General features: G+C 47.0%; 8 protein-coding genes across 8 annotated transcripts; 6 read left to right on the top strand and 2 right to left on the bottom strand.

The window, feature by feature from the left end:
- Positions 1-459: 459 nt before the first annotated feature.
- Positions 460-2,416, top strand: N7478_006574 (Zn(II)2Cys6 transcription factor; the record flags this gene model as incomplete). Its single annotated transcript, XM_056922788.1, has 2 exons — positions 460-1,466; positions 1,540-2,416. 2 exons carry the CDS (start codon positions 460-462, stop codon positions 2,414-2,416), a joined length of 1,884 nt encoding a protein of 627 aa, XP_056780825.1.
- A 1,624-nt stretch (positions 2,417-4,040) lies between these two features.
- Positions 4,041-5,085, bottom strand: N7478_006573 (uncharacterized protein; the record flags this gene model as incomplete). The annotated part of the gene is made up of 2 exons (XM_056922787.1): positions 4,041-4,406; positions 4,483-5,085. 2 exons carry the CDS (start codon positions 5,083-5,085, stop codon positions 4,041-4,043), a joined length of 969 nt encoding a protein of 322 aa, XP_056780824.1.
- A 5,264-nt stretch (positions 5,086-10,349) lies between these two features.
- N7478_006572 (putative C6 transcription factor) lies at positions 10,350-11,241 on the top strand (the record flags this gene model as incomplete). Its single annotated transcript, XM_056922786.1, has 2 exons — positions 10,350-10,979; positions 11,029-11,241. The coding sequence occupies 2 exons, from the start codon at positions 10,350-10,352 to the stop codon at positions 11,239-11,241; spliced, it is 843 nt and encodes a 280-aa protein (XP_056780823.1).
- A 16-nt stretch (positions 11,242-11,257) lies between these two features.
- N7478_006571 (sugar porter family MFS transporter) lies at positions 11,258-13,127 on the bottom strand (the record flags this gene model as incomplete). The annotated part of the gene is made up of 7 exons (XM_056922785.1): positions 11,258-11,681; positions 11,733-12,127; positions 12,179-12,473; positions 12,521-12,662; positions 12,717-12,797; positions 12,846-12,914; positions 12,968-13,127. 7 exons carry the CDS (start codon positions 13,125-13,127, stop codon positions 11,258-11,260), a joined length of 1,566 nt encoding a protein of 521 aa, XP_056780822.1.
- Positions 13,128-13,700: 573 nt separating this feature from the next.
- On the top strand, positions 13,701-15,457 carry N7478_006570 (putative beta-galactosidase; the record flags this gene model as incomplete). Its single annotated transcript, XM_056922784.1, has 2 exons — positions 13,701-14,013; positions 14,079-15,457. 2 exons carry the CDS (start codon positions 13,701-13,703, stop codon positions 15,455-15,457), a joined length of 1,692 nt encoding a protein of 563 aa, XP_056780821.1.
- A 2,312-nt stretch (positions 15,458-17,769) lies between these two features.
- On the top strand, positions 17,770-18,795 carry N7478_006569 (uncharacterized protein; the record flags this gene model as incomplete). Its single annotated transcript, XM_056922783.1, has 1 exon — positions 17,770-18,795. The coding sequence occupies one exon, from the start codon at positions 17,770-17,772 to the stop codon at positions 18,793-18,795; it is 1,026 nt and encodes a 341-aa protein (XP_056780820.1).
- A 2,344-nt stretch (positions 18,796-21,139) lies between these two features.
- N7478_006568 (uncharacterized protein) lies at positions 21,140-21,693 on the top strand (the record flags this gene model as incomplete). The annotated part of the gene is made up of 2 exons (XM_056922782.1): positions 21,140-21,315; positions 21,618-21,693. 2 exons carry the CDS (start codon positions 21,140-21,142, stop codon positions 21,691-21,693), a joined length of 252 nt encoding a protein of 83 aa, XP_056780819.1.
- Positions 21,694-21,881: 188 nt separating this feature from the next.
- On the top strand, positions 21,882-22,400 carry N7478_006567 (nucleoside deaminase; the record flags this gene model as incomplete). Its single annotated transcript, XM_056922781.1, has 1 exon — positions 21,882-22,400. The coding sequence occupies one exon, from the start codon at positions 21,882-21,884 to the stop codon at positions 22,398-22,400; it is 519 nt and encodes a 172-aa protein (XP_056780818.1).
- Positions 22,401-23,718: the final 1,318 nt, after the last annotated feature.

Genomic DNA, 23,718 nt, shown 5'->3' with positions numbered 1-23,718 from the left:
CGATCATTCTTGACAAGGATTCGGATCCTGGCATTGGTGGGATGCTCTCTGCTTGAATTTTCCTATTTTCTTTTTCTTTGGAACTTTGTTGATCATGATCGTTTGAATTCCCACAATTTAAACCGTTAACTGTGCTGTCCACGGGTGTTGATTTAAAGCTCGTTTTTAACATTCTTCCTCGATATTGTGGCTCGTTGTAGCTCTTGACCACCACTGTCGATCAAGCACCGAAAGTGAAAGGGACACGAAACAAGTGTACACAATATCCGAGCTCGTACTTATCGTTGCTGACGCGATCCGGCGGGGAAAGGGAAGAAACTTGACGTGTGGCACAAAGCACAAAGCACAAAGCACCCAGTCCCTATTTGGTCCGGATTAGCGCCTTCGGGCTCTTGCTCAAGCCAAACCCTTGAATCAACATATTCAAACAAAAAGAAAAAAACACATCTGCACTTGATCATGCCCACGGCCACCACTTTCCTCGAGAGCCCCCTGCTCAAGGTGAGTCGGCCAGTCGCCGCATGCTCACGGTGCCGCACTGCCAAAATCAAATGTGACGGGAAGCTCCCCGCCTGTTCCGCGTGTGAAAAGGTCGGCAAAGCGAGCTCCTGCTCGGGGGCCAGTGACGAATTCGCCAAGGGCAAAGAACGAAGTTATGTCGCCTCCCTAGAAGGATATTGTGAGAAACTCGAAAAGAAATTGAATCAACTACGTGATCGTCAAAGTTCCCTATCCCTCGAGGGGGATGGGGTCGCCCGTGAAGTCTCCATTACCGCGACTTCGTCTGCTGGTCCGCCCGGTCCGGCTCACCGACGAGAAGTCTCCGATATTGATGATTTAGTCGGAGACTTTGGTTTCTTATCGGTAAACGCTACCTCAAGAGACTTTCATGGAATCACTTCCAAGACTAGTTTCGCCAATTTGCTCTTATCAGTCGCGACTGTCGGCTATCCGCCCTCGCCTGTCCCCAACTCACTCCCCGCACGACATGAGGCCACTCCTTTACTCCAACACTATTTCGATAATATTTTTGTGCAATTGCCGTTTTTTGTCGAGACTGGTTTTTGGACCGCCGTCGATGCGGTTTATCAATCTCAGGGTCGTTTCGCTAAACCTTTCGATCACTGGATGCTTCGGATGGTCCTTGCGATTTCCTCCGCCTCAATTTCATATCAGAACAATGATAAAAGCCACCAACGGGCTTTGGCCCTAGTGGCTGATGCACTTACGTATGCCGATGAGGTGCTTCGCCCGGGATCGATCACGGGTATTCAGGCAATCTTACTGCTGGCGCAATATGCTCTGGTGGATCCAGGTCGCTTTCGTAGTTGGTACCTGGTAGGCATGGCCATCAGAGTAGCCGTGGATCTCGGACTTCATCAAGACCCTCCATCAGAGGTTATGTCAACCTCGAGTCGACTAGAAATTCGCCGTCGTGTGTTTCATTGTCTCTACAGCTTGGACAGGTATGAGAATCATAAATCCCCACCTTCTTTCTTTTTTTTATGGAGTTCAAGAGATCGCTAATAGATTCATTAGAGGAATGAGCGCTGCTTTACAAAGAACATTTTCATTTTCTGACGAGTCCGTCAATGTCGCCATGCCCTCAGGAAGCAGTTCAAATGGGTCCTCAACCGGCGAACAAAGTCATATCTTCCTCCGCAGCCCAACACCAGCTCTCCACATCGTCAAAATCCGACAAATACTATCATTCGCATACTCAGACATGTACTACAGCACACGAGGACCATCCCCACAACCCCTCGTCCAAATCTGGACCCTCTGCTACCGAGCCCGCCAATGGTTCCACGAATGTCCCAAAAACGCACCCAATCACTTCTCTCTCCTCTACAGACTCGAACTCCTCTACACAATGATAGTCGTTCTCTCCCCCTCTCACCGCTACCCAACCCTCTGCAACTACAACAAAGCCCTCCTCTTCGACAGATCAATGGACTACATCAGCCAAATCCACCAAGTTCTCGAGAACCCCACCGCCCTCCCCTTTCTCTCATTCCTCGACGTCCAACGAGTCCACCAAGTAGCTCGTCGCTTGATGGAGGTCCTTTCTCAAAATTTCGACTTCCTTCTCGGTCCAAATGTTCCAAATCCACCATCTGTACCACCTGGTACCCCTGATCCCCCAATACTAGCTGAAGAAGACCGATTCAACTGTCGGCCTCGTGCGATTCGTTGTCTCTCGTATGTGCGTGATTTGCTAAGCTATTGTGCGAGGAAGTGGGATCTCAAGACCCCGCTTGATGAGTTTGAGCGTGAGGCGGAGGAGTTAGAGAAGTTGCTTAGGGATGGCTCGCCGATGGAGTATATGGCGAATCCGAATCAGGATGCTTATTTTAATCCTTCTTCTGGGGTACCGCTGGCCGGTACTGAATATCAATCCTACCATTTAGGATAAATGTATGTTATGTTTTGATGTGACGTGATGTGATGTGATGTGATGTGATGCAATGAACTGGTTTCCATTGGGATATTTTGATTTGATCATATACCACTGAGAGTTGTCTCAATTGGTACTGTTGTTTTCCTGTGTAGGCCTCGGTCGCATGGCCAGTATTCCTTGCAGCCGTCGCTGTTGCGATTTTATATGTATCCTTGGCTCCGACTTTCTAAAGCATCAAGGCTCAACTGGATCGTGAGGTCTCAAATCATCCGTAACATATCCGCTGTCCAACAAGATAGCATGTGGGGATACGTCGATTTGCTAGAACTCACGTTCAAGCTATCCAGGTAGCCTTTGGCATCCCCTGTTGCCAAGGTCACACCTGGGCACTTAATCTTCCAAGGAAGCAACTTAGTAGTAGTCGATTCACTTCCTACCTGGGCAAGCGACAACCCCGGAACCAACAAAACCAAATGCATACACCCGGTAACTACGAATCTGCTAGGCGGCACAACATAAAATCCTTCCCCATTGAGACTAAGCGGGACCTGGATGTGTAGTTCGATATCACAATGTCTTTATAAATAGATACCTCTGCTGTGGCTAACCGTCTCGGGGTGGGATAGGTCTTACGCTAAAAGGCATCCGTGGAGACTTTGGAAGGTAGGCGGCTGGCGTAGTTGGTTTCAATGAGAATGTAAGGCCAGAGAGTAGGTATCAGAAGGCAGGTATTCGAGGAACCGTGAATTGAAAGGGAGGGAAGGTTTGGTTTCGACGTTAGCTGGAACTGTGTAGGTGAGTGATGGGTAATAGTAGACTTGGATATGTATATTGTAACTTGAAGGTGTCTAGGGCGATACAGGCTTTGTATATTAAATACTGTGATATTTCAAGCCTGGGGAAGTTGTAGCAGGTGTGAGAACTACCCTTGGGTCATATGGTTAAGACGTTTGGCCAAAAGACCACTATGTCTGGCGTCTGCCAGACATGCCCAAGACCGTTATCATATAGTATGACACGCTGTTAGGCCGGCTGCACCGCGACTGACACAGGTTGCTCTCGGGCTTGGTAATTTTTAAAGAAAATAGAATGTGGTGAGATTTGAGATTAAACTCGCTAGGGAAACACAAGCGCGGGGGCACAATCCGATTTTATTTCGTCTCCGTCCAAGCTAAGCAAATTGGGATTATGTATGAACCATCGGAAGTCTTGGAAGATGTTTGGAAAGACTGTCAGCCAGTATTTGACGAAGAGAATATTGTACTGCCATATTACTACTATTCATGAAAAGAAGGTTTATTTTGAATTATTTTTGATTGTCATCCGAATTGGATGGGATTTTAGAGTCAAGTAAAGTGATTTGCTCGGTACAGAACAGTGGCTCTCAAAACATTAAAAGTATTAAAAGTAATAACTTGAATGTCATTGACTGAAGAGAAATAAAAATATAAAATTTGTTTGAGACTAGATCGTCTCGACATTCATGAATGTGAACACCATTTCCAGGTGTGTCCCAATATATGCACAAGAAAGATGTTGCGGGTATTTATAGGCGCCCAAGAACGCTATCCATAGCTGCGTAAAAACAAAGCCCCAACTAGGATCAGATGAGTCAAAAAAATAAAGTACTCAACTAAACTTAGATGTTAGCAGCAACGGTGGCAACAACGGAGCCAACAGCGGCACCAGTAGCAGCAAGACCGAGGCCGGAAACGAGCTCAGCAACCTCAGGGGAGAGCTCGACGAGGAGAGCCTGGGTGTCGGAGTGGACAACGACGATCAGGTTCTTGACACCAGGGGCAATGTCCTTGAGAAGGTCACCAGCGTTACCGGCAGTCTTGACGATCTTGCCAGCGGGGACACCAACACCGGGGAGGCCGAGGCCGGAAACCAGGGAGGCAACGGAGGGAGAGAGCTTGACGAGGAGGTTCTTGGCGTTGGGGCCGGTGATGGTGAGGATCTGCTCAACCTCGGGGGCGAGGTCCTTGAGGAGCTCACCACGCTTCTTCAGGGAAGAACCGGTGGTAGCGAGGATAGTACCGACGGGGACACCGACGGTGGGGGAGACCGAGACCGGAAACGAGACCGGCAACCTCGGGGGAGAGGGAGATGAGGAGAGCACCACCATCGGCACCGACGACGGTGACGAGGCCATCGACATGGGGACCCAGACCGGTGACGAGGCCACCGAGGGAGCTGGCGGAGGCAACGACGGCACCCAGAGGGACACCGAGGGCACCGAGACCCAGGGAAGAGACGAGAGTAGCAACCTCGGGGCTCAGCTCGAGAAGCAGAGGCTGGAGGTCAGTACCGGTGATGGTGAGGACGTTGTTGAGCTCGGGGCCAAGGTTCTGGACGAGGTGGCCGTTCTGGACGGCGGGCGAGCTGTCAGAGCCGGTGGAGGGAAGGTTGAGAACCTTCTTCAGGTCACCGAGGCTGGAGACGACGGGGAGCTTGCTAAGGCTCAGCTCCTTGGTGACGTCGCCGAGCTTGAGGACATCAGCAATGCCGTCAAGACCCTGCAGCTTGGTGAGCTGGCTGAGCTGGGTGACCTTAGTCACCTCACCGAGGACACCGGTGAGACCGGACAGAGAGCCCAGACCGGAGAGAGGGTCGGAGGTCATAGGGGCGGCAATGGCGCCGATGGCGAGAGCGGCCATGATGGTGGTGATGGAGAACTTCATTGTGAATGAGGAATTAGGGTTATTGGTCTAAAAGAGTGACTGAAGTCGGAATGACTAGGTATGTAATGAATGACTGGTGTGGGATGAAGAAGAAAGAAAGAAAAGAGTTTAACTTTGGCTGCAGCAGAACCTGTATTTATACATCCATCATGATAGCCCTTTTCTCAGGGTTCTCGCCTCCTGGTCTCTCCCAATATAATCCACAGGTGGGTCGGTATCAAACGCTAGATTCAGCGCCTCATGTTTTAATGAGACGCTTCTATACGGACTTGGTGGAGCCTCCACCTTCTCCAGTATGTAAAACCTAATATCAAATGCCTAGGTGGATATGGACTGGATGGGAAATGACTGCTAGATCCGAAAAACCAGATTGAAAGCCCCCAGGTGGGTTCTCGTCAAGGATCCTGATTTAGGAAATAGCCATACAGTCGACGTGTACGGTGTAGGTAGACATCTGACGCTTACAATGACATCAAAGAATGGCCCCTTATCCAAATTTCCAGGGTGTGATGCATCTAAGCCGTTTTTTATTATACGTCAAGAGCAAAAGTTGTTTCATCAGTGAAATCTACTTCGTAACAGCCCTATCAACATACTACAGGCTTAAGCAAAGGATCGATCACAAACGGGAAAGCGACTAAACCTAAACACCAAAATACCATCAAAACAAATACACGATTGAGTTAGTAGTCTGTCTAATACCCGGAGATCACCGGAGTTCCGCAACAAAATGAAAGCGTTTATGCAAATTGAGATCTGCAGGTACCCTTCGAGTTGCGCATAGAAGTTCTGAGATGGGCCATATGGTTCTTTGTGCGTGCCGTGGCTGGCTGTAGTGTAAGCTTATATGGGCCAGGTGGGTACCGAATACCTCCGAGCTAGCGTCAATAATGCTGTAGATCCTGAGCTTGGGCCAAAACTCTCCTGACGTGCGCTGCGCCGCGCACCCGGATATCCAGATAAACTACTTATTAACTATGGGTAGACTCAAATTCGAGTCATGGATAAATCTGAATCAAAGTGGAGCCTGAGCATAACCCAATGTCACAATTGTACTTAGTATGAGCGCGTGTCTTGGAGCGAAGACAACCCCCCCTTTCTTTGCATCACTTCACTGTTAAATCCAAATAACTAGAAAGGAAACTCCTATAAAATGAAATATGGGGTCCGTCTGCACCGCTCACCAAACAAATGCCGAGCTCCTCTTTATAAAGTTACCGCCCAAACCAAATTTAAGGGGGAAATTCTTGCCCGTGCCAATAAGGCAACTCAGGAACCCGAAGAAGCCCCCACTTATGGGGCTGCTAGAGGATCATCAACCTGCTTGGGGCTTAGACCCTGGAGGCCTACAGAGAAAACTCAGGGTGAATCCCCGCCCCCAATCATAATTTTCTCCGGACTGCACTCTTCTTTCCTTCTGGTCAGCGCAGAATGCCCCTGATGACCCGGAAAGGGATCTCATTGGCGCTTGCCGGAGATAAGCAGGTCCAAAAAAACCCTGAAAATCGAAATAAATTCCGAAAAGCGATTTGAGTTCTTGTCCCTGTAAAATAAGCTAAGCAAGCCACCGGCACATATCTTTACCCACGATCGATAGAGTGTGCCACCTGCATCATCGGACCAAAGGGAAAGCTGGAAAAAATAAAAGAAACTTCTCACCCTCCACCCACCTCGTATTGAACGCCCCTCAATAGTGTTGACAGAAGCCCACGTTGCACAACAAACGTCAAAACAATCCTTCGCAGTCCATAGACGTGCAACCTTTTCAATAGTCAACATTCGCTTGCAGTAGAATTTTCAATCCACGTTCTTTACCGGTTATATCCGATGGCGATCAGCGTTGAGAGACATCTAGACGCTACACCTATGGAGTAAGTACAGATGACCCATCGTCCATGACACCCGGTGGCAATCCGGAGATTCCCCGGCCACACTAGACCGACTATCATAATCTCAACGGGAGACCCTGAGGACCCAGGATTTTCCGATTGTTTACAAACAACAATGCTACAGTAAAATGGGTATGAAGCTCAGACGAATCAAAACACGCTTACTAGATAGAGTTTGGCTACTCAACAGCTTTGGTTTGGTTCTCTCCCAACAAGAGATCCGGAATTCCTCGCGCATTCCCGATCTGATCGGTGTGGACCCCACCCATCTGCTTATTTCCGTGGGTTGGGAGACATGATAGCCTCCCTCATCTTTGGTCAGGAACGAACCCATCAATCCTTCCGCAGGTAATCGAGCTGAAGAAGGAACTTTCCTGTATTCGAGGTTGATCTCTCGTACTTGATGGGCTGGTTCCATGGACTGGTCGTGGCCTTGGCTCACGCCATTATTATTCATCTGGGCAGGGCACGGAGTAAACTAGGTTGTATGGTACTCTACGTCGACAGTCGGCAAATAATCAATAACAATAAACACAAAAATCAAATAGCGCGACTAAAATCCCATCTTTGAAGAATTTTGGGCTCTCAAATGACTAAATGAATTGAGATTCAAAGAAAATAGGGCTCACTATCGATAGTACAATGCTTATGAAGCACCTGCCATGATTTGAAAGCCAAGAACTCCCATGTTTGGGCGAGAGGCAATAATTGTAATTGTAGATCTTATTTCCTATGAAACGTACTTTCTACCGTGTGTATTATTCATACAGTACTTTGTACCAATGCCCCATAAAGTCTTCTTCGAGTCTTCTGGCCTGAGAGGCCTGAGCGTTCATCGACCCAGGGAGTCCTTTCCGACTCATCCGACCCGATTGCCTCTTCTCAGTATGCAGGTCAGATCTACGAGATGCTGTCAAAGTGAACAACAATTTCACATGGGAATGGCGTGCGTGCACAGTTTACATAGATATAACAAATCCATCTCAGGCTATCGATTTCACATGCGTCCTCCGATTGATATACGGCACGCCGATATCAATTCTGGCAGTCAGCCCGAAATCATAGCGGGCCGCACGGGAAATTGGCATTTCAGTCCATGATCGAGGCTTTCCGCTATTTCTCCAGGGTGTCTGCATTACTTCCCGCCCTGATTTATGTTTACCTGAGGTGGCGGTTTTCTAGGGGTTGCTTTCCCCCCACCCGCCGACCTCTGGACACGATCCCGCTTTACTTGGGATTTTTCCAACATTCATATATCCTATCTCTTCATTTTCAATGTTGTTCCGGCATTATGGTTCGGCGAATAATCTCTGATTTGCTTGGTGATACCTAAATGAGCATAGAATATGAAGTACTCTATGCAGATTGATGTGGCCAGTCGAACAGCCCCCTTTCCTCCGGGGCCGTCGAGTGCGAGGGGGACACGGGAAGACCCTGGTAATCATACCAAGCTCCTGTATTTCAGACCTATAATGCACGAGATAGACAAGGTCTGTGTACATACTTGGGGCGAGCGTATCTCGTACATCGCGTTCGATAGTGATGGACAGTATTGTCTGTCATACTACACTAACTTGCATCTTATAGGCTGAACGGAGCCCTTTTAATAGCGAGACAGGCTTTAGTTGCCACATTTGGAATGGCCTCTACCCCTCCGTTTTTTGAGGCTGTTATCAGTCAACTTTGAAACGGCATATGATAACTGTATCTACTTTTCGTAGGTCTTTCAAGAGCTAATAGCAAAGATAGCTTCAAAGAGCATAGAACACCTGCAAAAAATTCCGCGTCCTCCATCCATGCCTTGATAATATACAGAATCAGTGAAAAACCGGTCCTGTTCCATATCGATTTCTTCTCCTACACTGCGCTTCTTTTACTCTGATTCAGCCGTGAGGCGCTTCGGCGTATGGGGTGATTTGGGAAGATGTATATCAGCAAAGTTATTCGCTTCATGGGTACATTTCATTCGATAAATGATTTGCAATGGAATTTTCATATTTTTATATTCCCTTCTTGCTATTTTCTTGGGCGTTGCTATAAGCTCTTTCACCCTTTGAAAAGCTCCAACTTTCCAAAGCCAGAATCTCCCTTGCTTTACGCCGGAATTCAGCTATACCGATCATTAATAACAAATATTAAAAACTCAGGATCATCCAAGTTCGTCTTTCTCTTCCATTGCTAGACATTAAATCGCTTCATGCATGTGTTCGGCATCTTGACCACATATTTGCGGCCCAATTTAGAGAATCTGAGATGGGAAGAATATAGAAAGCTCCAATTGTGGTCTGTACTGTATTTCAACTAAGGATCATCGCAGAGAGAAGTTTTTGAAGACCCCGTACACGGCTACCCAGAAGTTATAGATATTTTTTTACAACCATGAAAAGCCGATCTACTATATACTATCAGCATGTCACCACGTGACCATCAAACGGGGATCATGTTGGGAGACACCCTTCCCCTCCAACCTCCTCATATATACCACTTCTGAACTCCATTCGACTCGAAAAAGGCACAATCTCCAAAACAGAGACTCCCAATCGCATTATGAAGGTGGCCAAGTCTTGTGTGCAGTGCAGAACTGGAAGACGGAAGTGCGTTGTGGAACAAGGCACTTCATGTGAATTATGCCTAAAACAGAACAAACATTGCTCGTTGTCAAACTCGTCTTCAAATATACGCAGGATTTCCGCAGCAACATCACCCCCTACATTAACTCATGGATTTACGGATGACACGATACTGAAAAGTTTAAAAGAGGACACTCGTGATCACCTAGTAGATCTCTACTTTCGCTTTATCCATGACAAACCGCATACTCTGTTTCATCCGGATATTTTTAGGAAGCGGGTACGTGATAAGACAGTTGCATTGCCTGTTCTTTATAGCGTAATGGCACTGGCGGCTCGGTGAGTACCAAAATTTACGCGCTCGTTCAGACACCTCAAAAAATATATATTGACCACGGATCCGAATAGCTTTTCAGAAAAAGACGAGATACAGCAACAGACGAGGCCTTTATTTTCTGCTGCGAGAACTCTTCTTAAGTCGGTCATTGACTGTATATCTCTCGATAACATCCACGCCAGCATCCTTGTGGGCAACTTGTGCGGCGGAGAAGGAGAGACTGATGCAGAAGCTTTATATTATGGTGAGAAGCACATAGCATCCGAAAATTGAGCTTAACTGACAGAGCCAGGTATTGCTTCTCGCATGGCTCAGATTCATGATTTCCCTTTAATTCGTGACTCGGACGATAGTATGACACGAGAAATGACCATACGCACTTGGTGGTCATTATATATGATAGATCGGTGGTCTTCCGCTGGGCTCAACTTGCCCAGGCAGCTTCAAGATAAATCCGATATATTTCCCATGCACGAAGCACAATTTTGGCGGTTGAAAAAGGGAGAAACAGTTGATGCTAGATCAATATCTCGACCAAGCCTCTGGGGACACATGATTAGGCTCGCTCAAGTATTTGGCCCAATTCAGGATTTTCATGAAGCCTTGGCAGATGGAGCTATGGAAGAGCACGACATAGAGCCAGTGACCCAAGGACTAGTCCAGCGATTTGAGGACTTTGATCGACAGCTGCCACTTGATCAGCACTTCTCTCCCCGAACATTGAAAGAGCACATATCTGCTGGCCTTGGAAGTATCTTCGTGGCGCTTCATCTAGGATATCATCACTACTCTACGCTGCTTTATTTTCCATATCTTGACACACAGCTTAGCCAAATCCCAGGCCGATCTACATATGTCGCTCGCTGCAAAAGGCATGCGGCATTTTTCAGTGATCTCCTTCGAACTTCACATAATACCCCTCATTGTGAGGCTGTTTACTTGATTGTGACTCACATGACGGTGGTATCTTCATCTGTTCTACTGCATACCCTTTTATTTGGGGAGGACGATGAATTGTCCGATGCAAGAGAGCGACTTTATTCTAACTTTGAAGTCCTGTTGAAGTTAAAACAATACTGGCCAGGTGCCGAGTCCATGGTATGACGAAGAACGATTCATTGCAGATAATGAACTAAATATTGAACAGGTTGATCGTTTATTTACATTTCAAAAAGTGTGTATGCGGTCGATGGACAGAACATATGCTGTGGATAGATGGATTATTAAATTTCTTCTTCAACATGCATTGCCTATCGATGATGAGATGTACGACACAAATCCAGATCTTGCAGAGCGACGAAAAGTCGCGAATGACGCACTATCGATGCTTCACCCAGCAGTACTGCAACAACTCAAATAAAACATCTCAGCTGCCACTAGGGTTCCACAGATTTTGTCTCTGTGTTATGAGCCAAACGCTCATTTCCAGCGACATTCGCATTGTCTCCATCGAAAAGTGCCGCGATTTCCTCCAGCGTGGGACCTTTTGTCTCCACGAAGAGAAACCATACACAAAAGCACTCGACCACAAGGATGGCGATATAAACAAAATAGAAGCGCCACTGCAGATGTTCAAGACCCACGGGGTTCACGTATTGGTTGAATACAGACGACAAAGCAGTGACTGCCATAGTGACCGCGAGACCTTTGGCGCGAATACTAAATGGGAGAATTTCAGCAGGGTACGCAACAGTCAGGCCGGGCCATGCGAAGCCGGCTACCCCATAGAAGAGGAATATCATTGCAATGACTGCACTTCCTGCGCCAGAGTTACCGGTCTTGGCATATACTGCAGAGCATCTTGAAGCCTGTTAGAAAGGGCTCACTGGAGGTCTTTGGAAGATAACTTACCCTGTCCATATGCTAAAACTTATAAGCATACCCACTGCGGCGATCATGAATAACTTCCGACGACCAAGTACGTCAACAAGGAATGATGAACAGCAGATAGCAACCAAGAAACACCAGATGGTCAAACCCCCGTTGATCATGGACTGGTCATAAGAAGACTCGATTCCAACAGAGCTGAGTATATCGTGAAGATAATATGATACCAAGCCATTGCCTGAGCACTGCGAAAAGAACGAGACGAGAACGATAAGCAAGAGTCGCTTGCGATTACCCGGGGTCTGAACTAGAACAGGCCATCCGTTTTTGGAGTTTTCCTTTTCCATTAGGATAGTCTCTTGAATTTCATGATACTCAAATGCACAGAATGGGTCATTTCTATCACCGCTTGCATGGTACTGATATTTCTGGTCAGTAATATTGCTGGAGTCGCAAATGGATTAACTTACTTTCACCAAGATCTCAAGTGCCTCTTCCGAGCGATTCTGAGCGCAGAGCCAGCGCGGGCTTTCTGGCACAAACCATATCCCGATAAACTGGATGAGAGGCATCGCTGCTTGCATGGCTACTGGGATCCTCCATGAAGCCTCCGAGGTGTATTTTATTGTCCCGAAGACAGTCCATGCTGCGACAATTGCCCCAACATACCATAGTGTGTTGTACATAGTTGTCAACTTTCCTCGATGCTGAGGGTGTGCCAGCTCGGTGATAAGTAAGGGCGCAGATCCCTGGCTCACGTTTGATCTTGGAAAGTCAGTCTGGGAACAGATTGGATAGAAAAGAGAACATACCCAAGGCCCACGAGGAATCTGCCTGCAAGGAACATGCCGGAATTCACGGATGGGACGACTTGAATTATTGTTCCCACGAAAAGAACTGTCAAACCGATGGCAACACCTCGTTTTCGCCCAAAGTAATCGGCGACGTAAGATGCTAATAGATAATTAGCCTTTCATCAGCCCTTGAAAGATCATGTATATGCCTTACAAAATAAGAGCGAGCACACTCCGCCTATATTCTGAATAGCAGTGTAGAGACCTAACGTCGAACCACTAGGGTTTCCAAAGTCTTATCGGGCGTTAGCATTTCTATGCACGAAATTTGGCTTGCACTTACACTCCTGCCACGGTGTCATGGTCTGCAATCCGTTGAGTAGGGACCCGTCATAACCGTTTGTTGAAGACCCTGGTATTCTTAGTAAACCATTCAAAATTCGGATACTTCAACCAGGGTCATACCAAGAAAGAGAATAGGCATCATGATGTACAAGCTCCGCAATCCAGGATGTCTCCACCAAGTGACCTCGGGGATCTGCACAGATACATGATTGCCCACCGAAGAGAACTCCGCATGCGTCGCAGAGCCCTTACTCATCTCAAAGCCTGACTGCTCTTTCATATTTTAGAACATGTAAAGTTAGAAACCCCAGGTGCTCAGTCACTGACAAAAAGATACAGAGGAAATGCCCATTCCAAGGGCTTCCCACCGAATATTTATACATTTAACATGAACAAAGATGAAAGTCTCCCCATCCGGCTTTAAATCATCCATGGTAGCTTGTTCTTCCCCGGGATTCTGCTATAACAGGTTAGCTTTTGTGTGGGGGAGGCTCCCAGCCTGACCTGCGGGATATCAGCCAATAGTGATCGTGCAAACCCGCACCCCGCAATCTAGGCACGCAACATTTGAACTCTTTGAATGACGTGAAATTCGTGCCGGGGTTTTTGCGCGCAGTATAAGCCAATCATGGACTGTCAAGCCCGCATATACATCTATCGTCGGAGCTCTTGGGCCTCGTTGATATCATGAAACATTTCAGATTGGACCACTATCTGCATTTCTGCGGTGGGGTTTGATGAGGGGTAATGGTTCAGTGGAAGCTATAAGAAATAGCCTGTAGAAGGGGTTCTCCTGGGTCAGTACATCTTGTTCTCTCTTTTTATTTTCTACTCTCAGAAAACTCCAGTGACCATGACTATCTCCCCTAAGATCCCGCATCTCCGACAAGCGGGAAACACAAAACAGCTTGTTGTCAATGGACGACCTTTTCTTTCTCTAGCTGCAGAGCTGCAGAACTCTTCTATGACTTCTGCAGAGTTCATGCGACCTATCTGGCAGAAACTGGTTGATACAAACATCAACACTGTTCTCGGGTGTGTTACTTGGGAGGACATTGAGCCAGTGGAAAATCAATTTGATTTCACACAGCTGGATCAGGTCATCCTAGATGCACGAAAGCATGGGTTACACTTAGTACTCTTATGGTTTGGCTCTTTCAAGAACGGTATGTCCTGATGTGCATTTCGATCTGGTTTTTGACGGACCTAATACTGATTAGATTTCTATTAGGCATATCAACATACGTCCCCCCGTGGGTTAAGACAAACACCCGCCGCTTCCCTCGCGCAAATTTACGAAAATCCGGCGGGGTTCTACAAACAGGCGACGTCCTGTCAATCTTCCATGAAGAAGCACTCAATGCCGATGCAAAGGCATTCTCTACTCTGCTCAGACACATCAAAGAGGTCGATGGCGAACATTCTACCGTCGTGATGATCCAAGTCGAGAATGAGACGGGCCTCTTAGGCGATTCTCGTGACGGCTCTACTGCATCAGAGGAACGTTTCAATTCGCCCGTCCCAGAAGATCTGCTACAATTCCTAGCACATGATTGGGATAACCTCCACGTCGATCTACGAAGAAACTTGGAGTTTTTCAAGGCCCAGTCCAACCCTAACGGCACTTGGACGCAAGTCTTCGGCAAAGGCTCACGTACGGATGAGCTCTTCATGGCGTACCATTATGCGCAGTACCTAAATAAGGTTGCTGCAGGTCGGAAGGAATACCCCATTCCACTTTATACAAACGTTTGGCAAAACTACGTCGGCGAAGATGGCGATAACGATTTCCCCGTTATTGTTGGGGGCGGCGGTGACCCAGGTGACTACCCCTCGGGTGGTGGTACAGGCACTGTTCTTGATATCTGGCAGAAATTTGCTCCAAATCTGGACTTCATCGCACCAGATGTCTACCTGAATGATTACTCCAGCTCGTGCCATAAATACCGCCACCGCAACCAACCACTATTCATCCCCGAGCAACGCCGGGATGAGTATGGTGCTCGACGCATATGGATTGCATATGGTTCCTATCAGGCTATTGGGGTATCGCCCTTTGGCATTGATACATTAGAGCCTTCAACAAATCCATTCACCAGACACTATGGTCTGCTGAACTCCGTTTCCCAGCTTGTCCTCGATGCTCAGACCCGCCCAGACTCTTCTGTTGGATTCTATTTTGACGAACTCGCCGATGATGGCAGTGATCCCTCCAAGCCCGTGATTAAACACTGGGGCGGATATGAGGTTACCATTGAACGCTGTTTCGTCTTTGGCAAGGCTGGACCTGGCGCGGGTATGGTTATACATCTTGGCGGACCTAGATTCCTGTTGATTGGCTGGGGATTCCAGGTGCGCGCGCGCTCGTTATCGCCATCCAGCAGCTTCACGGGATTTCTACGATTCAAGGAGAAGATTGTGGCAAATAAGGAGACAGGAGAGCTGCGCACATTGCGCACGCTAAACGGTGATGAGACCCGTAGCGGAATTTATGCTATGATGCCAAACGAGGACCCAGACTACGGCGGCTTCCCAATATGCGTCACGATTCCTGCTCATACCATGATCGCGGAATTAGAACTGTACTCCATTGAGGAAAATGATGACTGAGTATCGACTGATTATAGACTGGGCTGTATTTGATATCTTTCCTAGGGTCTGAGGGGAGCAGAAGTTCGATATGACTTGTGACATGGATTTACTATGTTCGGGGTGTTCCTCACGCAGATCACGACAATAAGGAATTATTAGTTTAAATGGTCAGAAATACTAAGAATAAAACAATTTCATTATTATCTCAAACCCTGGCATTTCCCAGAGCGAAACGAGCCATTCGGAGAGTGTCATACAATAATCTCCATTATCAAAGTTTTTCATGATAAAAATCGATGTAAGAATCGGACTGCGTAATTTTAGTCGATTTTCCTCGCGCTCTCAGTTCTCTAGGAGCTGGCAGCACGACTCCTTGATAATCAAGAGTTCGTCTAAAAGTTCCTCCGCCTTGCACAAAAACGCCCGCTCGTTTGCTAATGGATGGGCTGCTAAAAATACCTTTCCCAGCGTCTGAATCCGGAAAGGACCGTTATGTCTAGAAATTATTGGAGAAGTCATGCTTCAGTACCAGGACGGTTTCGCCTAACGTTTTGTGTGGACGAAGACACCCTGATGGAGAGAGTCGAAGGTTGAAAGTTTATCCCTGAATAGTATGCGCTTGAAACACTGCTAATAGTAATCGTAGAATATCCACTGTTTTAAAATACTGCAGGCTTCTGAGCTCAGTGCAAGGACGTGAGGGGAAATGTCATACTATGTGCGATGCCCTTTCTGCATACAATAAATGGCGCATCGTTTATTTTGTACCTGGAACAGACTTTGTTTACTATCGTCAGGCTGCAGAATTCCTTTTTTTTTTAGGTTTCCGACCTCCGCGTATCTATTTGAAACACCTGCAGCCTTTAAGTTTCTCAAACGGCACCTTGATTTTAACTACTGACAGCCGGCGAGCCTCGAGATGTCATGTCTTACATGGAAAAAAACCCGGGCAAGCATTGTGCTGCGTGACCTCTTGCCCGAAATATGCGAAGCGTCCACAGTTGCCGACGAGAACACGACACGGGCGCAGCGAATGCCTCGCCGGGTAAAAAGACGCGCGGTTAGCCCTAGCCTTATCAAGTAGGGAGCGCAAACCATTATAAACACTAAAATAACCGACGTGTCATCGAGATAAATGACAGTGGGGAGAGTTGTTGATTTACGGTGGACTGGGTGACAATCATAGCCAAAAAGCGTATGATCGGCTTTCACTTAAGGTTAACAGGAAGAACTTTTTTTGAGCAGTCGGACTCCGCAGAACACAGTTTCTGATATACTTATTTCCCGTATTGCGCATAATTATTTAGCTACATTAGCTACATTTATGACGGCATCAGGGGAAATATCGGAGATTTGGGAAGCATGAATTCTAATTTGGATTCTAGACGGGATCGTCCAGGGTCGCCCGGGCAAAAAAAACACGGATATAGGGTTTGGTGATTTGAGTTGGATTGAGGGAAAAAGGCAAAAGCTACACACCGAAAAGAATCTAAGTTTGGAATATCTAACAAAGTAGGAAATTCTACCCCAGAGTCCGTGCTAGTGTGCAGCTGAAGGCCCATATTTGTCCAAAAGCCACGAGGTCGTATACATGGGAGTTTCGTATCTCCCAAGATCCGAGGTGATCACTGAACCATGTGATTGGGTCTAGAAAATCCCCCAAGGATGACTTGGATGTTGTGATATATGTTCCAAATTCCCGAACACGTGGTAGATAAGCCAACTTGGGGCTGAAACATGGCATCTTCAAACATGGGATGCATCATCGGTATCGGGGTTCGAAATACGAGCGACTGAAGGTTTCTACTATGCTTATCATGTCAAAACTCGCCGGTTATCGGGACTCTCTGATTAGCGTTCAACAGAACCAACAATAACAGGCCAACCACAGATCTAAGAGTGGAGACTTCGCATACATAACTCCATCTGACGCCCCCACAAGCTCAACCATCTTGGGACCAATCAGTCTGCGTCTATATCTACTAAATGGGGCTGGTTATTATCTCGTCTCCGCCACCTCCTTGTGCCCTTTTCGCCTCTATCTCTTCGATCTTTCTCTCACGAGGTCCTATTTTTGTTTCATGTACATATCGCTGGGGCCATATTCAGTCCGCTCCCCAGATATGTTATATGCACATGCTCATACACTATTTTTAATCCTTCAGATATATTCCGCCGTTCCCCCCTCCTAATGGCGTAATACCCATATTATGGTCATTGCCCCCCCACAGCTCTTGTCCATGTCTCTGTCGTAAACTGCTCTTGCTTCTTGCGCCCCAGCATACTTCCCGGGCTCCCCCCATCACCTATCAAAGTGAGAATATGCACCAATGTCAAGCTATAGCACTCCCACCAGCAGCTTCGGCATCGCCAGAAGGGCGCCGCCGGTCGGCACCGCTGAGCATACCGCCCTAGCGGCACTGATCGCAATCTCGTGGTACAACGCTCTGGAACTTATCGTCCTCTGCTTCATAACATTCAAGCGATATGGCGGCCTCTACTTCTGGTGCCTCCTCGTCGCCTCCTTCAGCATCATTCCCTTCGGCCTCGGTTACCTCCTCATTATCTACAACATCTACGATAACCTCTTCCCCGTAGCCATGGAGCTCGTCGCTTGGGTCGGCATGGTCACAGGCCAATCCCTAGTCCTATGGTCACGACTGCATCTCGTCATGCAAAATCGAAAGGTCCTCCGCGCAACTCTAATTATGATTATCGTCGACGCTATCATCCTCCACGTCCCGGCTTCCGTCCTCGAACTCGGCAGCCACTCCAATAAATCATATCTCTTCAACCACGGCTTCAATATCTTCGAAGATATTCAGCTTATCGGATTCTCTATACAAGAAGTGATTCTGTCCGTCATCTATTCCATGGAAGCTGTTAGAATGCTTCAACTCCGACCGCGCGGTCACTACCGAGGAATTCTCGTCCAACTCCTCGTAGTCAACATATTCATGATCTTAATGGATGCAGCCGTCATCGCAGTCCAATTCGCCGGCATGCCGGATGTCCAGTTCTGTCTCAAAGCAATGGTATATAGTATCAAGCTCAAGCTTGAATACGCCATTTTGAACAAACTGGTGGTCTTCGCTGAGAAAATGTCCGGCAGCAACTCCAATCCCACCGATATCTCCGACTTTGTGGACCTTTCCTTCCACCCTGATCCACGCCCTGATCCTCCGGCGGACAGCGATAGTCAAGCGCGCATTATGAAAGATATGGATTATGATCTCCCGAGTCGAAATCGCGCGCCCTTCAAACAATCCTGTCATGATCCGCATGATCCGCACCTTTCAGTATCCACCATTCAAACTCCTACGTCTGTGACCACTAGGAACGACTTTTTCCCCTGATGAATTAAATGACCTTGTACATATTAATAGCTGATTGGAGTACAATTTTTTATATATACCAGATACTCAATATCACATTCACAATGAAACATACAAATGCACGTTTCCAAATGGAGCATCCATGTAAAAAAAAATAAAAAATAAAAAATAAAAAGAAATAAAAAGTATTTAGGATATTGTTATTCAAGTTCCATCTAGAACAGTCTGTGAGCTTACGTCTATATCAGGTACCTACTCTACACCCACAAGTCAAGAACCCCTTGCGTACATCATGGGCACTTTAAATTGAATAAGTTTTCTTTCTCAAGCCAAGTCTCCGCTCTTCATCGAAGGGTTGATTTCGCTCAGTCTTTGAATACCAGCCTGGGCACCAGAACCTTCGTCATGAAACAGTTTGAAAATATAAACCATATCTTTCATGTCGGCCATGAAGATAGAGAAGATCGGTCTGAAGGTTATGGGCAAGTCTTTCACTGCTTTACGAGAAAATATTTTCTCGACTTGGAGCTCAGGAACATCTCCGAGCCTGCTCTTAATGTCTACCACTTGCTCAACCTGTATCCCGCGCGCTTGAAGTCAAGCCACTCGTCACCACCGCCGTTGAGAAGAAATTTGGGAAGTCCTCAGATACTATCCTCTGCAGGGGTGGGTGCTTCGTGTGCGTCAAGATAGTACCAGCCAAGCGCAAGATAGAGCAGAGGTCCAAAAGCATCTCCAAAATCATCCAGCAGTCAAACTTCTGGAGTTCTTCGAAGCGATTGATATTCAAGCGCCCGAGAATGTATTGGTTACCAAGGTCACTGATCAAGCCTTTGATAAGCTACGCGGGGTTGACGGAATCAAGGGAGATTGGATCCAGAATTGGGTTCAGGAATGGTCGGTTTGAAAGTAAATTGAAATGTAAATATTTTACTTTTGGAGCTCACGTTGAAGTTGAAGATATATGTTTTGCTGCTGTAAAGAGACTTAGTACGCGATCGATAAATAAAATTTGAAGAATCTGGCTCGAATCGTAAGAGACAGGGTTTACTCCTATGACCATAGCGCCATCAGGAAGGTCCGACAAAAGACAAATTGATGCTATTTCATGGGCATGGAAGTGGATCAACCCTATATTCTCGACTTCACTGGCCTCTTCTACCAAGTATTCGAGAATTAGAATCTTGGCCATGTGATAATAAAGACAAGCGGCCCCCATATCAATTAGTTTCAACCGAAACACGTCCGAATAAAATACTACTGACCTGCCGCGTTATTGCAGAACCAAATAATAGACAGACCATCGCCTTCATCAGAGGCAGTCTTTACGCGAGTTCCATGGGTATGAGAAGGTAAGATTCCCCACAACGACTCAATCTCCGACGAAAGCTGCTTTAAATCCCCAAGCTTCGTGCCGGATGAAACAAAGCCCCCTGGGCGAATTTGGTCTGAATAACTCTAGCGAGTAGCTGCGAAATCCTGTTTCCGAACATCTCGTTCACAGAATCAGCATGCTTTGGAAGCGGCAGCCAGTTATCGGGCGGAGTCAAAGTTGGACGTTCATTCACAAGCGCCAGGGCAATATCTTGTCACGCATATATCCAGAAGCTCGCCTGTTCAAGTCTCGATGCCGTTTCATCCGTCTTGAAAGACTATATTACCGTGCAAGCACCGTAGATATGCTTTTGATAATCTGTTCCAGGCTCCGCCAATAGTTCATAGCTGCATAATAATATAGTCGCAGCCAGCAGAAGCCCACGGTCGGTACTCGGATCTGTGAGCTCTTTGATAAGTAGACTAAGACTTTCGCCGTAGAACTTGGAAGCAACAGGTTCCCACAGAAACTTTTTTTGAGTCAAACTCATCTGTTTAGCGCAAATTGCACAGATCGCGTTCATAAGCAAAGGAGAAGAGAGTGAGCAGTGTAGAACTTCATCTTGATAGGTGCGTGTGTGGTCGAATATGTCCATCCATATTCCGATTCCATTCTGATAGATTTTCAGTAAATTTAGTTTCTCCTCTGTTAGTATGTCATCGTGCACATTGGTTGATTCCACGTCAGCTGGTGGCGGGGACCGGACCATGAAGTGTACTTGTTGAAAAAGTTCATATGTTGATTCTGGAACATGATCGGCTGATGGCGCAGGTTCTTGGTTGACATTTTTTGTTGTAGTGGGCAATGATGAGTTGGACCATCGTTCAGGCACGATAAAATCCGTCGGGGTGCAAGTCAAGCTTTTTCGAGAACAATAAGTACATGGAGCCGCTTCGTCACATTTAACTCTTCAATTACGGCGATTTTGACTGTCAAGTCAGTGTACAACGCTGAGAATAGATTCACTGTGATTGGAGCTTTACCAGCCTGATGCCAATGTTAGTGGATGTCATGGGTATCTTTGAGCAGAGCGTGGACTTGCCTGTTCTGCGACGGCCTCTAGGAGCCCTGCGAGGACTCTTCGCGCGGGGAATTTCCAATTTAGATGAGCCTATCAGTAGCCATAGGTATCCGGAATGCCACTGTGATGCTATTCGAGTCGGAATGTAAGATGCTACCACCTTCAGCTCACTTGGCATGCCAATTGCGGGGGTATCTGTTCCGCCCCGTTAACTCAGGCTCCCGTTGAATAACTAACCTATAACTACATGACTCTACTGTTACCTAAACAGCTAACAAAACCCTTGATAACAAATTTTGCTAGTTTTGGTAGCAAACCTGTTCTCATTGTCATCGAATTCTCACCAAATATATTTCAACGACTACTGTTGAATTTCTTTCGACATATTTCGGAAATCTTGTATAATCTGGATATCTAGTAAGTATGTCACAGTTTCCCCAGTTCTAGGCGATCAAAAGAGGGGAAACGCAAACTACAGTTACAACCGAAAGTTCTTTCGCATGCGCCAAGATCCAAGATGTAGAAATAAGAAGAGTAATTATCATGATGTACTTCAATTTCCCCTCTCATTTGTTATCGTCGGAAGCCGCCGCCTACATCAACTAATATCTAACTCACCCGCCCACATTTAAGATTTAACAACCTGAGAAGTCTACATGTACCTCTAACAGACTATTGAAGTCCATACATCCAAATAACCAATTCATAACAATGGCGACCCTAACGCCTCTAACACCAACCCAACTCTCCGCCGCCGCAGCATCCGTCCTGAACCTCCAAAGCACAGCCCAAGACCTCCACTCCAAACGCCCCTTCTCCGCCCTCCTCCTAGCACCAGATAACCAAACCGTCCTTATGACTTCCCTCTCTTTATCCCACGTCCGACACGCAGAGTGTGAACTCGCCCGCAATGCAGCAGATAACTATGCCTGGGAGTATCTAGCCGGCTGCACAATGGTATCCACCTGGGAGCCGTGCGCGATGTGCGCCGGCACGATCTACTGGGCGCATATTGGGCGGCTGGTCTACCTTGCTTCAGAGAAGGCGCTGCAAGATGTTATTGGAGATGGAAACGAGGAGAATCTTACGCTGGATTTACCTTGTCGGGAGGTTTTTGAGAGGGGGCAGAGTCGGGTTGAGGTTGTGGGACCTGTTGTGGAGGGGGGTTGGGAGGAGAAGGTTGTTGTGGATAGTCGGCGGTATTGGGATCGAGTGAGGGGGATTATGTAGTACTTAGTTGCATCTATGTATCTGTGGTATCTGGAATATTCTTATAGATCTAAACAAAAGGGATTGAAGAACTTATAGTCCCAGGGTCCTGGTCGGCCAATGGAGATTCAGAGAGCCTTGTTTATCTACACATAAGCTCAGCGATCCCATTATCCATTATCCATTATCCATTATCCATGGACGTGGGTAACTGCTCCATGCCAATTTCTAGCCCAGCCACTTACGCTCACAAACTTCCACGGTTTGTCCGTATTCAGGATCGCAAAAAAAGAGGTTACATCGTGCACGAGAAAGGAGATTAAGAAAGTCTGTTTTCCTACTCAGTAGCGTTCATCAATTGAATGGAAATGCCCAATCTAGTGAATCCACAGTGGAGATTATCCAAAAAAGCTTTCATCTCATGCAGTCATAAAGCGTTGGAAAAAGCAGCCCCCAGGATTTGTCAAGGACGGAACAGTTTACCCCCGACGAAGAGAAGTGGGCTGCACAGCCTCAATATAATAGCCACGACCCATAGGAAAAGCCACAGCAGAAAAGGTCAGTGCTTACTGCAAAGAAACAAAGAAAAGGAGACGATGACATGATCACCCAATGAACCTCTATCCATGAGGTGGAACTCAGCTCCAAACAGCTTTGGGTCCACTTTGCTTGGCTGAAAACCTGGATTGGGCTGTGTACGCAAGCTGATGCAGCTACATGTACCGAAGATCAAGTCGCGTGTACGGAGCACACCGTATATCGATAGTTTGATGCAATGGAGCCGAAAAGAAGCAATAACCAGAATTTTCAAATTTTCAACTCGAGTTCAGGGGGGCAACAAGGCAATTAGATGTCGGTGGCACAGAACATGTATAATAAGTGCCACTTTCCCGCAGATGCACGGCGCCGTTTCCGACCGGGGATCATATTCGCGACGTATCTCGTCTACTTGACGTCAATTTGATGCTGGACCATGCTGGACCATGCTGGACCATGCTGTAGGCTACAGGGTATTGAACTTCCAGTGCTGGGGAGTCATGGTTTGACCCCACCTTTTATTAGCTAAATCAGTAGCCAAGCTTGACAATCACGAAAACAGTGGAGGGGAGGATTCGAGAATGACTCCGTGGTGCGTGTAAGCGCGACGATCGGGCCTTGAAAGCGTGCAGATCTAGGTGCTCGATGCGGTTTAACGCGGAGGCGCTAAGGGTGCACTAGTGTGTTGTTCTAGCGGGAGAAAAACTCGATTTGGGAGAGAAAAGAGGATCCAAAAGAGGATCCAGGGCAGAATCTGGTAAAGAATCTAATAGCCTTGTGGGACTGGGAGGTACCCAGTTTG

The sequence above is a fragment of the Penicillium angulare genome (assembly GCF_028827245.1).
Source record: "Penicillium angulare strain IBT 27051 chromosome Unknown utg000004l_segment0_segment0, whole genome shotgun sequence".
NCBI lineage: Eukaryota > Fungi > Ascomycota > Eurotiomycetes > Eurotiales > Aspergillaceae > Penicillium > Penicillium angulare.
The sequence above is the reverse complement of the archived record's forward strand: the minus strand, read 5'-3'. Positions and strand labels throughout refer to the sequence as shown.